The sequence below is a fragment of the Lingula anatina genome, chromosome 8, assembly GCF_051362555.1.
Source record: "Lingula anatina isolate TDL-2025a chromosome 8, LinAna3.0, whole genome shotgun sequence".
In the NCBI taxonomy this organism is placed as follows: domain Eukaryota; kingdom Metazoa; phylum Brachiopoda; class Lingulata; order Lingulida; family Lingulidae; genus Lingula; species Lingula anatina.
In genome coordinates this window covers 13,578,993-13,596,188 of record NC_141774.1, presented here as the reverse complement: position 1 = coordinate 13,596,188, position 17,196 = coordinate 13,578,993, and the positions used below count along the sequence as shown (strand labels likewise).

Here is a 17,196-nt window from a genome sequence, read left to right as displayed (position 1 = left end):
TGAGTTGGCTAAAAACAGTACACCTTTGTAAACAGATTGTTGAATGATTGTCTAGTGGCCATGAGTGCATTTTCTAACAGAATTGATACCAACTTTGCAATTTTTTTTTTTTTACCTCTGCAATTTTTTTTTTTAAACCTCAAATCCCAGGGGGGGGGGGGGGGCAGCTGCCCCCCCCCTCCCCCCCCCCCCCCTGAAGGCTACGGCCCTGTGTTTTTTTTAATAAAGCAAACGTTTATTATTTATTTAATACTAATGTACCTCTATATCTATTTATTCGTGTCATTTCTCGGTATAAACTATATAGGACATGTATTACCAAAATGGTATTTGCACGATCTTTTCTGATTGGTAACTTGCAGGTAAAACTGTTCACTGTATAACTCACTCTGATTGGCCCACGTGAACATAGCTGAACCTGTATATAAGAGGGTTACATAAAATGAATCGTTCTCTTTTCCATTCTGACAGAAAACTATCCGGTGAGTGCTTAGAGATATTCACAGTCATTGCGTAAATTATTTCGATGCTTTTGCCCACTACCACGTCACTGAATTAGCCAGAATTTCTGCATAGAACTGATGTCAACACCCAGCTGGACTTTGGTGTAGAGAGTAGCCCATAATAAAGTATTGACACGAGGCAAAGTGGTTTGAATATTTGCCTCAGTTTTCAACCTTACCTTGTTCTGGTAAGGCCGAAACCTGAGGCAACCTAAATATAACGGTGGTCGGACTGTGCTCGGGCAGGACTGGGCAAAATAAGTTGTTTTTAGACGAAATGCAGTGTTTTCAAGTATATTTATTGACGGCTAGATAGTAACGAAACAACAACTCCGCATGTACTCTCAATGCTATATGTATTTACTACCTTCTCCATAAGTGCAGCTAGGGCTACGTTTCATTGTTCATACCTTTTAAATAGAGTACTCTTCGGTGGTATTCAATACGTGTAATTTATGTTGCCAGTACTGAAATATACACATTAAACTGTGCGGGTACCTGTCTGAGTAGGTCACTGTAATCACACTGGGCTGTCACCTTGATTGGTTAGAAAAGGATTGAAATATGCTTAAGATTGAGGCAGTTGACACCGGGTTATTTTAATAACCCGGTTATTTAAAAAATGCATATTAAGCGAGTGCCTGAATTATTGCCTTTAAACTCTACAAGCAAGACAACCCGAAAATACCACATGCTTTCATTTCATTATTTCCAAAAAATGATATTTGAACATGCTTACACAAGTATATTTGAATAATGTTTTCTCTCACAGTGATGAGATCTCTAGACTACCGTAAGTCTTTCTTAGGACATACATGTACATGTACCTAGACTAAGACACAACACGCGAGGTTTTTTTACACTTGAAAATCAAATAAATCTTGGATACATTTTTCAGATAATTTTACATGGCGAATAGAAAGCGCCCCAGTGGATTTGCACAAAATTTAGACTTGGTGCTGTCGGAAATCGATCTTTCCATCCGGGAAAACACGGACACGTTGCAGGATAGCTTAGAGTCAGAAGAGGAATGCGACAGAAACAAAGAGAGCACATCGACTTCGTCCAACTCTTCCAGCAACGGCGACACGGATAGAAAGGGGGTCGGTCAGTGGAAAAAATGGCCTTTTAAGTTAAAAAAAGAGCCCAAAAAAAGAAAAAGAAATAAAGATGTCGAGGCGGCGGAACTGGGAGAAATGAGGCTGACACGTGTGCAAACCAGATATAAGGCGAGACTGGCTCCATCACGAGATGTTAAAGTCACACAGGACAGTGAGAACAAAATCAGCTGCCCGAGCATTGCTGAGGGACAGGGGACTAACCAGTTACCAAACGAAAACACTGCTATAAGCAATTTCCATAATATTGACTTTGCAGACACTGACGCTTCAAAACCGAGAGTCAACGGTCACATTCCAACCGCGAAATCGTCGAATTTGCCCAACTTTGACATAGGGAATAACCCGTCAGATTCCCCTTTGCAGTCCCCAGGACATGACAACGCCAGTGCCTCTCTTCTGTCACGATCTACCAACGCCAGCCCCACGAGTAGTACAGGCCGCGAACGGGGAGACACAAACGGTACGCCACACCCTTCCTCCCCTCATAATGACACAGCAGAAATGGCCAACGGAACCATCCCAGCCTCGACTTCAAAACCAACTCCTGCTCTTCCCCATGCCCCTCCATTATCGTCACCACCACCACCACCACCACCGCCACCGCCACCACCACCACCACCTCCGCCGTCAACACCATCTAGCCATGACTGGTCACAGACTTCAAACGACCATACCGCGACGTCGAAGCCCTCAGATCAGCCCTCGGCGGAAAAGAACGTGGACGTGCCGGACTATCCCCTACTCACCAACACCACTTTTCATAGTGGGTTACCCAAGGATATATCCGCCACTCTTTGTCACGGGGAGACGTACTGCAATATAGAACCAGGGTTTCACTATGCCAGAGATATAAAGAAAGGGAGTAAGTAGGTTATTACCAATATGATGGTCAAGCTTCGTTTTATTTCAGTTTTCTATAACCATCTACAGGTACGCGTGCAATTCTAATTATCTCTCTCTCTCTCTCTCTCTCTCTCTCTCTCTCTCTCTCTCTCTCTCTCTCTCTCTCTCTCTCTTGCTCTCTGACTACCTAATATATTGTTCCTTCCTTTAAATCCATACGGGTCTTATAAGGCATTTTCATTTTGTGTGCTTTTTGTGCTTTTCTCGGTCCATCTTCTTGTCAGGTGACTTGGGTTGCACAGTATAAGTCTGTTTTGATGTAGAATAATTGAACGCTAAATACTATAAGCAACCCTCTGTATATTAATTTTATATATGCGTCCTCGATTGCTGCACGAGCGGCCCCCCAAGGCTAAAAACAACATCCTATATTTCAGGATTTGCCCTCTGCTGTGACTGTGCTTCGTCCTCAAGTTCTGAAGATGAAGGACCACAGCAACCTTCCCACCACTCTGTAGAGGGCAAGCCATTGGCAGCAATGATCAGCAGAGAAACCCTTCGGAGGGCGATAGTCGACGGGACGAACATGGACGAGATCAAGCGAGCACTAAAGCAGTGGTTATCCTTCTCAGAGAAGGATGTTAACTACATGTACAACCCAATGCTACAGGCAGCGATAAAAAACGATTTCCAGGTTTGCCTATTACTGAAGGAGGAGGCGCAGTTGAAAATCGCCGACCCTCACGATTATTTCTGCAACTGTTATCTCGACCGAAGTGACACGCTGAATCACGCGCTTTATCGTGTGAACGCGTATAGGGCTATGACGTCATCGGCCTATCTTCTCACGCAGGAAAACCCTGTAAAGACGGCTCTGGAGCTGAGGAAAAAGCTTTTCACCATGGCAGAACAGGATAAAGAATTCAAGGTACTTTGTGAAATAAATGGTTAAGGATGAATCATTAAATGCAAATTAAAGTAGATGAATGTGGATTTGTGAAATTATTTAATAATGTCGGATAGTAAAGATACATGGAACCTTTTGCTAGTTTAAATATAATCTGTAGTATTTGTTTCAAATACCGACCAAATTCCACGATATACCGGGGGTAGTTTCAAATGCATGTTGTATAACTTGTAGCATCCTTTCATTTGACCATTAAAATGAGATTTGAACGGACAGCATCTGCTTACTTGCTGTGCTGTATATAAGCACGTAAGACTCGGATATATTTGTCAGTTTACGACCAAACATTTGAAAAAAAAAACGTTTTAAAGCTCTTCTATGGCTGGTTGAGTGATTAACTCGGTTCATCCTTTGTCATGACAATCATATTGAGTCTTGTAGAAAACTAGCGAAAATGGGTTCCCAATACATGTAAATGAGTACTGGAAATCCACGCTCGCATGATATGCATTGCTGTGTGTGGGTATCAAAATGATGTGTCATGCGTGAATCGGAGGGCTTTCTGATGTCTCAAAACGCTAATCTTCAAGTGATAAAGAGAAGTAGGTGAACTTCAAATTGGTAAAATGTGATCACGCACACATACACTCACGCCTCCTTCCCTCTTACATACAGAAACGGAGTTTGTGTTTGGCAGTCGTGACCATAACTTATTCTGTGTCACTGTGATTATGCAGATTTTCCCTTTCACACAGTCAGAATACCTTGAACTGACCAAGAAATGCGAGATGTTTGCCTGGGAGATGCTGGACCTGGTCCGGGGGAGAGAGGAGCTGTCCTTTATCCTGGATAAATCGACCAATGAGTGTTCAGAATTAGCGTTAGTGCGGGAAGTTATGGATGAAGGACCCAAGAAGGTACAATGTAGGATGAGCTTTAGTCACGATTATAGCCTTTCCCCACCAACAAATAAATTGTCACTTGCATAAGGCGTTGCATTGTCTATCATAGTAGAAACTCGAGTCAGTCTGAAGAAGGCGTACTGGCTTACGTTCAGGTTGGCCGCAAGCTAACGATCTAGGCTTCGTTCACATGCAATGTCTATTTTCTAAATTCTATTTTCTATTCGCGCTATCTTATGATCACGGTCTGTGCACTGAATATCCCGCCGCGTAATTACTGGCAGCGCGAGCCAGTTACTTATAGTAACTTATAGTAACTGGCTCACGCTGCCAGTAATTACGCCGCGGGATATTCAGTGCACAGACCGTGATCATAAGATAGCGCGAATAGAAAATAGAATTTAGAAAATAGACATTGCATGTGAACGAAGCCCTAGACTTCTTTTCGTTTTGTGTTAAATAACTGTCACACATGATCCAACTTCTGAGCTTATGACCATTTTCACTTATTTATGAGAATAAACAAGCTAACAACTGCAAAGTGCAACGGCAGTTGAGTACAAAGTCACTTCTTTAAAACCGTATTTCAGATTGTAGCCCACCCATACGTCCAAAGGCACTTAAGTATGCTGTTTTATGGCGTAGATCCGAATATAAGACGCCGAATGCTGACCACACACAATTTTCTGAAGACGATCTTAATCGTGCTGGCGTTGCCAATTTGGATTATGCTGTTCCTGATTTACATTCTGTTCGGAGCCTTTGACACACTGGAGAAAAAGGTATGTTTAACAAGTGAATACGTTCGACTGATTAATTTTAATATATTTGGTCGAGCAATGATTTAATAATTCCTTTTGATCTTTAACATCGGACAGTGTACTCGAGGCATATATTATCTACCGTAACAGTAGCAATAAAAGCTTAATTAGAACGGTTCCGAGATTTAATTGCCAGCCCCGTGCAAGGATCGTACGTGTGGTAGGCGTGGAGGTCATTAGGGATTGTACGCCCTTGTTTTCAAGTGGGGTCGGCCATATTTAATCCGGCAACTAACTGCATGTTGTCAAAACGCATTTAGAACAGCGAACTAACACATCGGCGGATCAAATATGGCGACCCATTTAAAAAACGAGATCAATAGGTTCCCGGCGGGGATTACTCAACAACCATTCAAGTGGGTCGGTCATATTTGTTCCGCAGATAAGTTAGTCCGCTGTTCTGAATACGTTCTATAGTCTGCGGATTATCTGTTCTGATTGCAGCTTTAATTCTTTCTTTTTGTAGAGTAAACTTATCAAGTGGAACAACATGTTCTTGCAGACTCCTTGTGTCAAGTTCTACACCGGAAGTCTCTCCTATTTCACATTTCTTCTGATCCTGACGATGTACTTTTTGCCCCATGATAAAACGAACGTCGTCCATTCCACAGATTTCCGATGGTCCGAGTATGCAATATTTATCTACGTGATAGGTAAGGTACAAATGCATTGAAAGTAATTCCAACAATTGGCAAGGTGTCAATATATCAATATGTACCAGTTTTTTTATATACAAAATTAAGGGTATTGTAACCCTTCATTATCACCCAGATACCGAAAATGAGTTTTTTTTCCTGAATCTAATTATTCAATAATACACCTATCTCTGTGATGATTTAAAAAATTTATATTTTCTGTTAAATGTATAAGCATAGGAAACTCGACGTAGTAAATGTCAATTGAACAAAAATCTATTTTGATGTGAGATAGCAATCGGTAGAGCGTAATTTCACCCCTGAACATGATTTTATCAAGAAATTTAGCGTAATTGACCGTGCGTGTATCGGCTACAATCCCGAACCATTATATTGATTTGAATGTTTTTGTTAAGTTATGAGCCCCCAATTACGGATTTACATTAAACAAAGTGATAATTTTGCTTTATCAACAATAAACTCTGAATTGAGACTTTAAAAAAAGCGCTGGTGTCATTAAATCAGCGTTGCAACCGTGATCAAGGGTGACCAGGTAAAAAGAGAAATATGAAAAACCGATTTTTTTAGTTTTTATTTTATCGCATTTATGACGTCGCCTGTAAGATGACAGTATAATGTTCATTAATTTCGTCAGTGGACGTTGAAGATTTTCTATTACCCAAAAGAATGTATGTTAGGTAGTAAATAGGGAATTTTGGGTGAAGGGTGACAGTATCCTTAAAATACATCATGATTGTATTAGTCTATCAAAGTTCTGCTAAAATTTCAACAATTGAAGTATGTTCAAAACTACCAGTGCTTTCTTGCTATATATATTATGTCTTGAGTAACCTCTGAATAAAAATGCCATATTTCTTTTTATCAATCCTAACTTACACACATGTACCCATTGGATTTCTTTAATACGAATATCATAATAAAATATTTTATTTTATAGGTTATTTTGGGGCTGAGATGAAGCAGTTGCGTCACCAGGGAATACGTTACTTCCACAGCGCCTTCAACATTTTGGATATCCTCTTGATTTTCTTCTATTTTGCCTCGTTTGTCTGCCATTTAGTGTCGGTTGTCAAGACAAGGCAAGCTGCACTGGGTGGTGACCGAGAGATAACAGAAGCGTACACATATTATTACAAGAAAGGTTGGTTGGACTGAATTAATTCCATTATGCATGGCTCTAATTGTGTTATCTGCGCAGTACGTTTCAGCTTCGCTCACCCAAGTGATAGTGATAGTTTAAGTGATCTCTAGTCGATGCTCTTATTTTCCAGTAGTAGTAGTAGTAGTAGTAGTAGTAGTAGTTTTTAAACTGATCTATCTTGTATCACATTTAGTCGTGTCAGTCTCAGATTTTTTTTCTTATTTTAATCTAAGTTACTTGCTTCTAATATTCTATTTATAATTGTATAAAATAGAGTATATGTGTATTATTTAAGCCTTTGCTTTTGCAGGCCGGTTCGAATGGGAGCCAAATGATCCAGAAATAATAGCAGATGCCCTGTTTGCGTTGGCGAACACCATAAGTTTTTCAAGACTGGTATACATTTTACCGGCCTTTGAGTCTGTCGGTCCACTTCTAGTTGTTTTGGGTAAGTGCGTATACTTTGATTTAAGCAACAATGATTTTGTTACAAATGAATCTACATGCATAAGCATGGGTAGAATAGGCAATAAGGTAAATGAGGTCACGGTTTGGTAAAACAGTATGCTTCTCCTTTCTTTAACTCTATACAGCTAGTAAATGTTGAAAAATTTTGAAATCAGATTCGCCTTGTCTGTCAATTTTTTCTCGTTGTGACGTAATTGTGACGTCATTAGTGCTCTGAATAAAACGTGGCTTGACAATTTTTAGGCAAGATGATCAAAGATGTCTTTCGCTTTACTGCCTTGCTGCTGATTGTATTCGTTGCCTTCACGGTTGGACTGCACAACCACTACCACTTCTATGCGGGCCAAACACTCCCAGATGGGTCGGAGACTAATTCTGCATTTTACGGGTAACTAGTTACAAAAACCATGCTTTATAAATAGGCTCCCTCTAGTACATATGGGCAATGCGCTCTCCTCATATTTGCTCATCAATTCCCTAAATTATGATTATTATTCTCTTTTAAAGTAGGCATATGTTTAGTGTATATGGTAGAATCTTAAAATATCATGATACCGGTGTCACCCATGATAGAGAGCCGGCTTCCCATTCAGGTGAGCCTCGCCCTAAAGTTTGACCAACTTAGGTGAGACTATAACCCAAATCATTTTAACTATATGGAGGGAGGACTGTCTGTTACACGGACCCTTTGTTTTGTTTGTTTATAATTTGAGATAAAAACATTTACAAGGTACCATAGTTTTGGTTGACAGATGTTAAATTAATGTGTATTGTTAAATCAAAATGTTATATTGCCTGCAGAGCGTTGTCTAAGCTTAACTGTTGAACCTGCTTATTTGTTCATATAGCCCCAAGCGTGTTTTTGCAGGTAGTAGTTTCAGTTTTATTCAGTTTTTCAAGGCCTCCGGTCCATAGTACAAAATAATAATAATAATAATAATAATAATAATAATAATAATAATAATAGTAAAGTCCATGAGAAGTATTAAGTATTATTATTTTTTGTCAGTGACCCAAAATTTCTTTTCTTAATAAAAAAGCATTAAATATATAAGCAGCTAGATATAAATATATTAAATATTAAATTTGTGATATTAAATTAAATTTGATATTAAATTTGTGTTTTTTGTAGTCATTAATCTTAATAAACTTTCTTTAGTAGGTTTATTCACTGGCAGATATTTTTCTCTTAATTCTGTATATGCTACACGTGTCATCAAAAATGGTATTCGTCTTCAACATTATAAATATTATGTTTTTTACAGATTAAACAGAGTCTATTGCATCTTTCTATACCTCTCCATCTACCGTTCTCAATATTTAGTAGGTGATTTGTGCATCTGAATCTTGCTAGTGAGGTTCTATGTTTTACATTTTTAACGCTTAATAAGTAACACTCCAGTGTTAACGTACGGTGGCCCACAAGTGCACTCCAAATTCCAAACGACACTCCCAATTCTAAACCTCACACCGAATACTTAAACTTCACTCTCAATTCTTAAACCCCACTCCGAATTCGTAAACCCCACTCCGAATTTGTAAACCTCACTCCAAATTGAAAAAGCTCACTCCGAATTCGCAAACCTCACTCCAAATCCGTAAACCCCACTCCGAATTCGCAAACCTCACTCCGAATTCGTAAACCCCACTCCGAATTCGCAAACCTCACTCCGAATTGAAAAAGCTCACTCCAAATTCGCAAACCTCACTCCTAATTCGTAAACCCCACTCCGAATTCGTAAACCTCACTCCGAATTGAAAAAGCTCACTCCGAATTCGTAAACCTCACTCCGAATTGAAAAAGCTCACTCCGAATTCGTAAACCTCACTCCGAATTCATATTTTAATCCCGTTCACTGCCGTATAAAGTCGGAAGTAATATTCTAAGATGGGCTAGGGGATTTTGCCAAAAGAGGGCTTCGTGTGAAAACTAGTTATTTTTCATACTACTTGGTGCGCTGTATTCCCATTCACAAAATGATGACGTAGACGTATGACCCTTTTAAGCTCAAGGAAATAGAAGAAATGAAGAAAATAGGGATTAACATACATGTACTTAACAGCAAGTCACAATTAAAATATATTATGTTTACGTGTTTTCTTGTGTGTGTCGTTTTAAGGAATTATACATGTATTATGAATATGAGAACAGAATTACGAGTTGAAACAGCGTTGGAAGGAACAGATTTATGCACTACATGTATGTAAATAAACGTGCGTTATTTATTATTTACAACTTCAAGCATTTTCACATGATTATTTTGAAATGAATGTTTAATACAGATAACATGTTTCAGGGTGTCGACATTGGCTTATATTATTTATAAATGGGCAAAACAATCCGTATTATCATATACTGTAGGCCTACACATGTACCTGTTATAAAACCGAGTATACTTGATAATAGTAATTAGTAGCCCCTCACTCTTTTGCAGCTGAAATATTCATCTAAGATCATAGATAATCTAATAATTGAAATTAATCAGATTAATTACACTTTATTAATCGATTTCGAATGAATAACATGCAGTGGTGGATGGGGGGGGAGGCGTGTGAGGGGGGTCTTGACCCCCCTTTTGAATTCTGTAAAAAAAATCACACCAATGTTAAAATTAGAATTTTGAATAATAGTTCTAAAACGTACCAAATAGCACTGTTCGCCCTATAAGGAAGGGGGGGGGCAGCTCTGCATGTGCAGCCTGCCATTCCAAAAAAAAAAAAAAATCAAAACAAACAAAAAAAAAAACAGATCCCCCTTCAAATAATCCTGGATCCACCCCTGACATGTATGGATTATTAGTAGTATCAATCCTATGTTGAGAAAATTGGGAGCAGTGTCACTTAATTTGTCCTTTTATTTATAATGGTAAACCTGTAAATTGCTTCTTGCCCCCAATTTGTGTCCCTGGCGAGAGAGAGTGTGTGTATGTGTGTGTGTGTAATTGTGAAAAATACTGAAAATAGCTGGAGAAGTCAATTGACCTTGTGACGTAAACTGATTTCTCGAAGAGAACTTTGATGAGAATTGGCATAGTGGAATTGGGAGTGAGCTTTTTGAATTCGGAGTGAGGTTTGCGAATTCGGAGTGAGGTTTACGAATTCGGAGTGGAGTTTAAGTATTCGGTGTGAGGTTTAGAATTGGGAGTGTCGTTTGGAATTTGGAGTGCACTTGTGGGCCACCGCATTAACGTACTCTTAAATAATGAATAAGTGTCCAGTTTGCTGCCCTTACGTATGTCACTGTGCCATATTTGGCTAGCATTATCTACTAATCTTTCTCTGAAAACTTTAATAAATAAAACAGAATTTCCCACACCCTGAGCCTCCCAGAGATATACAAATCCATATCTGTATAACAGCATTTTAACATCTGTGGCCTAAGTGTGCCTTCCACTTGAATCTAATTTAAATAGCATATCATATACATGAGAGGACAGCGATCTTCATTCATATGTACAAGCTTTAACCAATATTTAATGCTATTACCATATAATTGGTACACAATTAATGGATATCTTCCGCATTCGCCTAGTACAGCTTCCGTCACAGTATTTGAACTAACACATAGTAAATATCTACAAAATTTTGCTTGGAAGATTTCAATACTTTCCACGGGCGTAACCAGACCTTTTAAAATTGTACGGACAGATTTTGAAAATTCCCAGGTACGATTATATTCCGTGAAAAATACACTGAATTTATGGAGAATAATATCATGGTTGGCTCAAAAAATTGTACGCACAGTGCATCCGTGCATATGCCTGGTTACGCCCCTGCTTTCTACTTGTTTATAACCCCATATCTCAGCACCATAGAAAAGAATGGGTGTTATCATTCTATCAAAAAGAAAGAAAGCTTCCTTAAAGGAAATGCATGCCTGGTTTTTTTTTTTCAAATATAACTTAACAACAAATAATGCTTTTTTGGCTTGGTTGATTTGATGTTGGATAGTTTTACCCCAACCGAGGAAGGCACCAAAATATGTTCCTAAGTATTTATATGCAGGTACTGCTTCTAATTTTTTGCCCTTGAAAAACCACCTTTCATTTTTCTTTATTTTCCCACCTCTCCTAAATACTACTATTTTTGTCTTTTGGACATTTACTAGCATGCCATACTGACTGCAATATTTTTCTAATTGATGAATTTGTTTCTGTAACCCCCCGACAGTGTCTGAAATGCATACAATGTCATCAGCATAAAGCAAAGACATGAGATTTGGAAACACCGCATTTATGTAAATACCCTGACATCCAGCCTTGTTCAAACAATGATAAAATTCATTTATAAATAATGTAAATAGAAAAGGACTTAGCATGCATCCTTGTCGAGTGTCCATGTTACATTTAAAATACTGAGTAAGGCCTAAATTTGTTAGAACACATGATTGCAGTTGGGAATACATAGAGAGTAAGACTGTGAAGACATGTCCATTTACACGATTTTTTGCAAGTACATACCATAATGATTTATGTTGAACACTATCGAAAGCGGCTGAGAAATCTATAAATACAGTAGCATCTGCCTTTTCTTCGACAAAAGTATTTTTGTACGCAACCCTGCAATGTAAAAATGTGATCGACAGTGGAGTAATCAATTTTATAGACAGCCTGAGCTTCGATCATTGTATTATTTTCCACTGCACAATTATTAAACCTGTTACTCAAGATTTTCATAAATATTTTTCCCATGACATTCAAAAGCGCAATTCCTGTATAATTTGTTGCCACATTTACATTTCCTTTTTTGAGCAATGGGTACAGAATGGCATTGCACCAGCTAGAGGGAAATTTTCCACTAAATAATACATTATTATAAAGATTTAACAACAGTGGTGATAAATGGTTGAAGCCATATTTAAACATTCCAATCACTAATCCATCTGGACCTGGAAATTTTCCATTTTTCATGGTGCGTACAACATTTGATAGTTCATCCATAGTGAATGGTTCATTTAGAGTATTGCAACTGTTTAAAGGCTGTATGTGCCCAAACCATTCAGTATACTGTTCGATATACGTTATGAAGCTCTTTTATGTCATTTACATTTTCATTTAATAACTTGTAAAAATGATTTTGCCATGTTTGTGGGCTGATATTATTCTTTTTAATAGACTGAGCACTTTTCAGAGACTTTATGTAATTCCACATTTCCTTTGTGGTTTTTAAAGCGTGCAATTGCTCAACTTCCTTTGCAGTGTAAGAATTTTTCTTTGTTTCACAGAGTGCCTTAAACTTACTCTTACCTTCCTCATATTTTTTAAATCATTTTGATTATTTGACTTCCTGAAATTATTGAGATATTTGAATTCAAGCTGTTTTAATAGATCGCATTCTTGATCCCACCACCTAGGTTGATTTCTTTGAACTTTGCTTTCCCTGGCTAACCCACTTTCCTTTGCAGGTTCTTCAACACATTTCGCACACTGGTGTGGTCCATCTTTGGCTTGGGTGACTCCAGTTCCGTAAAAATCCACATGAAGCACGAGTTTGTGGAGATTGTTGGATTCATCATGGTGGCTATATTCCATATTGTTATTGTTATAATGTTGATGAATATGCTCATTGCTATGATGACAATCTCTTTTGAAGCCATCAATGTAAGTAAAAGATGTTGAGTAGAATCATACATACCTTAATTGTCTAATATATTCATTTCAATAAACAGAAATAAATAAATAAATAAATAAATAAATAAATAAATAAATAAATAAATAATAATAATAATAATAATAATAATAATAATAATAACAACGCCTTGGAACAGTTCACATAATGCGAAAAGTGCTGTGTGTCTAAGTTGCATGGAGCAGCTGACACAGAAAAGACCCAAAAGAACATCTTAGAGCTGTAGAGATTCAAATAATAATAATAATAATAATTATAATAATAATGACAATAAACCAAGCGAAACAGCGTTATACATTCTCTGTATTCAAAGCAAAATATTTTTGTGCTTCCTACACCAAGCACGCTGAAATTCCTTGCTACTTTATATTTACAGGACGACGCAGACATCGAATGGAAGGTTGCCAGGACAAGGTTATGGTTAGAGTATGTAGGGGAAGGATCTCCTCTCCCCATCCCATTTAACTTAATCCCTACCCCCAAATGGTTGCTTTTTCTTTTTATCAGAAAGAAATGCAAGGGACCCAGTGAAAAGGTGCGTTATGACTGAACCAGCAATGTAAAATGATCGAAAATAAATGAAGATTATGATATTTGAAAGGGGTAGTGTTCTATCTTGAATCATATACCTGGATTTCACTGTCATATCAAGGTGAACATACAGTAATTTTTTTCACTCACGGTTAATATTGATGGCTAGTACTACCCCTAATATGTCGATGTCCCACAGAGTATCTTCATCAGACAAGGAGGCCATACCCAGGCGAATAGCCTCTATTAATCACCCCACACGTTCTGTCTTAAGAAAGCCAGGCATAGATCGGGGAGAAAGGAACCATTATATCTGTTGAGACTGACCCCTGTCTTCTGCATATGGCTTCCAGGACTTGCCTGCGTGTTCTCCCGGTTCACTGTCAATTAGCCGCGGCCATCGTTTATATTTTAAGGCATTCTAACATCTTTTTGCTTCAGGAAATTAATGGAAAGGATAAAAAACGGCGCCACTTCGACATTAGATATCGGGCCCTCATGGCTAAGCTCATAGCAAGGTACAGCAAGAAAGCAGCAGAGGGAGAGAAAAAAGATTATTTGACACCAACACAGACGGAGGGACCAACAGGTACTTATGAAAGAAAATATCGAATGGGGAATGAGTTTCTTTCTGCATGAAATCATCATGTCCCTGATTGCACGGGTGCTCTCTGGCAAATTACACGTTTCATGTTATACACAATACGCAGTATTGCAATTATGTGAACTGCTGTTACTTAATTTTGTTTCAAAATGGACTAGAATTTCGATCTGAAAGCCAAGTCCAACTTTTTGGTCGAAAGTTTTGTTGTAACATAGTTTCAAACTTATTCTTACTGTATAGTGTAGACATTTGCCGTAAAGTAAGGATAAATTATCTTGTGTAACTGACCACTACCATTTCTACCCATTTTTTTCTTTCAGCCAATGGAAGAGCGGGTTGAAGAAGACTCTATATCTTTTATGGTCAAAGCTTATGCTCTGCAGTTTTGATAATTAGCAAATTGTATTTACATTCGGATAATTGCTTTTAAGTATTGCGTTTATATCATCTGTAGATAATGGTCCAGTTTGGTTTAGATGACATAATTTTAATTTATTTTTATCTTTTCGTGAATATGCTCCTTGTGAAGGAAATTTTAGTTGTTTATGTAGCGATAGCATTGTATATTATCTGTCGATAACACGTTTCTATTAACATGCTTTCATGCTTTTACTTTATTGGCTGGAGTATTTTAGTGTATTCATAGTATTGGTTCGAGTAAATATCTGCTTTTCATGTATAGATGAAAAATTAAAAAAACAAACAAAAGCACAACCATTGAATGTGGAACTGCTATTTAAGTTTTTGAAGAAAGTTTCTACATGATGAAGATTTTGAAACTTTAGGCCTATACTTTTTAGTTCTTAGATACATATACGTCACATGTTACTTTTAATCAGAGGTCCTATTGTCACACTTGTGAGAGTGGACAGCAATTTGATCTTTAAGTGACCACAATCCCGGTCTCACAGTGGCTTCAAAGAATTTAATTCGGCCCGTTGTACGGATGGGGATTGACAAATTTTATACAATATATACATTGATTTATATATTGTTTTAAGCTGAATAAAAAATGTTGATTATTTTACCCTGTTTGTTTGTTAGTTTACACCATTTTATTGCTGTTTTATTCCGTAATTGCTTTTTCGGTACTTAATTTTAATTAAAAATATGAACATTAATTAATTTTAATATAAAAATATGAACAGTTGTGCAATTTTACTCAATCACTGGTGGATAAACGTTGGTTGAGGAACTAACACTTTTTTCACCGCATATGGTTCCCATTAGAACGTTTTTACTGAAGGTATAGTGAAATAGTGAAATATTTCTGACGGGAAAAAGGCTCATTTCATTTCATAAAGATAAGAAGTGGCCATCTGCAATAACAAGTGCAATAACAAGTGGGCGGATTATATCCGATATGTGGAAACACTAAAAACTCTATTCAAAATGAACAGCTTCACAAAGTAAGAATGAAAAAAAAAATTCGCAATGCGTACGCTGTAATACGATAATTCTCGTATATATATATATGTGTGTGTGTGTAATTCCTTTGCATATTAAATATTTACAAAAGGCAGTTTCTTATGTCGAACAACAGCATTTATAATCTCTCTTACAACAAAAACGTTAAGTTTTAAAATCTCAACGGTTCTAATTGGATGTCATTTCTAAATAAGAGAATTAACTTACTGTTCCCCGACCTATACTTTACCTGGCACGGGTCAGTGGCGACATATCGAAAGCTCTTGGTCAGAAGGTTTATTTAAAAAAAGGCTCAAATTTCAAAAATGTTGCATATATATAAATCCCGATGGTTCTATTCGTTGAACATTAGCACATTCCTGACCGAAGAACAGCCCCCCCTCCCCCCCCCCCCCCCCCCCCGGGCAGGCCTGCCGAAATCAATACTTTGCACAACACGAAACATCGATAAGACTTAATCAGACTGAACGATGATAATAATGGATATTGATACGTCTATATATCTTTTACGTCTTTGAAATTACATAAAAAAGTTCAGAAGACTGCATAATTTTACATTATTTTATGTCATTCATCAAAGCATTTCCAAATTTCTCAGTTAGCCCTTGAAATGTGTATTCTTTTTCGTCAGGTGATTATTATAGAAGACCCAGGTGCAACTGAAGCATTACACACCTTACCGAAAGTATGAAATGCTTTTAAAGTCTCAATTAACACTAATGTTAATCCCTGAGCCATTATGACTGTCTTTTGAAGGAAATGACAGAAGACATCAAAGGCAACCCAACACTATAACGTGTTGTGATTTATGGCATCCGATTCGTGATTTCCGTGAAATAATTAATGTCAATGTTAAATGTACTTCATCTTGTTCGTGTTACATTAAATAATAACATAAGTATTACCGATCAGATTGCCAAAGCTGGTATGTAGGACGCAGTAACAGAAGCACCATTGCAATAGAATCTACTGCGTGCCGACATGACATTGGGGGTGGATTAAACATAATTTTAATGCAGGAGTTATGTTTGTTAAAGTATTTTTTAGATACAAAAATAACCTTAATTTGATGGACACAACATGTGCTCGTGGTCTTAGGATTCATTCCCATTAAAAACACCGTTTTACGGAGATCGATTCAAATTTCGGGGACTCTTGCTGAATTACGCAATCAGATTGGAGATTATATCACGCCCCTTTTGTTCCTAATTTACATGTGTAATCACCAACTTTTTTATCATTCTACTCAAGGCCAGTGGAGGCTTGTCAATCTGTCAATCAGTTAATGTGATTGCATTCAGCGGCAAACCCTGCAGAAATGGATCTAGCTATGAAGAACAATAGTTTCATCGGCAATGAGCCCTTATTTGGAATTTAATCTACCATTTCCTCAATGCTGTAGTGTAGCATGAATCTGTGACTAACAGCTTTAGTTAGAAACATAACAGATCGCTAGAAACAGACAGTTCTTTATCAACGAAACAAATCGGTCCTTCAGAAGAGTAGATCGCCCTAATCCATTATCATACATGAACGCTTTAATCAGACAGGATTTAAGTCGTTAATCTGAAAAACAATTGAGCAACAAGTTCACCCGATAGGCTGTTTCCGTCATGCTGCTCACAGGACAGGGCGTTCTAAAG

The 17,196-nt window shown here is 37.6% G+C and overlaps 1 protein-coding gene across 3 annotated transcripts; it reads left to right on the top strand.

The window, feature by feature from the left end:
• The first annotated feature begins 377 nt into the window (after positions 1–377).
• On the top strand, positions 378–14,662 carry LOC106154054 (short transient receptor potential channel 7-like). Of its 3 annotated transcripts, none has more exons than XM_086994254.1 (13): positions 378–482; positions 1,402–2,486; positions 2,905–3,395; positions 4,130–4,291; positions 4,867–5,058; positions 5,600–5,750; positions 6,691–6,894; positions 7,205–7,342; positions 7,606–7,750; positions 12,767–12,962; positions 13,367–13,525; positions 13,963–14,110; positions 14,446–14,662. In XM_086994254.1, the coding sequence occupies exons 2-13, from the start codon at positions 1,412–1,414 to the stop codon at positions 14,463–14,465; spliced, it is 3,081 nt and encodes a 1,026-aa protein (XP_086850380.1). In that variant the 5' UTR covers positions 378–482; positions 1,402–1,411; the 3' UTR covers positions 14,466–14,662. The 3 variants fall into 3 exon arrangements, with proteins under 3 accessions (XP_086850380.1, XP_086850378.1, XP_086850379.1); XM_086994252.1 differs by having other exon boundaries at positions 5,564–5,750; positions 14,446–14,661; XM_086994253.1 differs by lacking the exon at positions 378–482 and adding an exon at positions 608–629 and having other exon boundaries at positions 5,564–5,750.
• Positions 14,663–17,196: the final 2,534 nt, after the last annotated feature.

Excerpts from the sequence above, each read along its gene's own strand:
- LOC106154054 (XM_086994253.1), top strand. The coding sequence starts at position 1,412 with ATGGCGAATAGAAAGCGCCCCAGTGGATTTGCACAAAATTTAGACTTG. Across the intron at positions 2,487-2,904 it reads CAGAGATATAAAGAAAGGGA|GATTTGCCCTCTGCTGTGAC; the intron begins GTAAGTAGGTTA and ends CCTATATTTCAG. Across the intron at positions 14,111-14,445 it reads ACAGACGGAGGGACCAACAG|CCAATGGAAGAGCGGGTTGA; the intron begins GTACTTATGAAA and ends TTTTTCTTTCAG.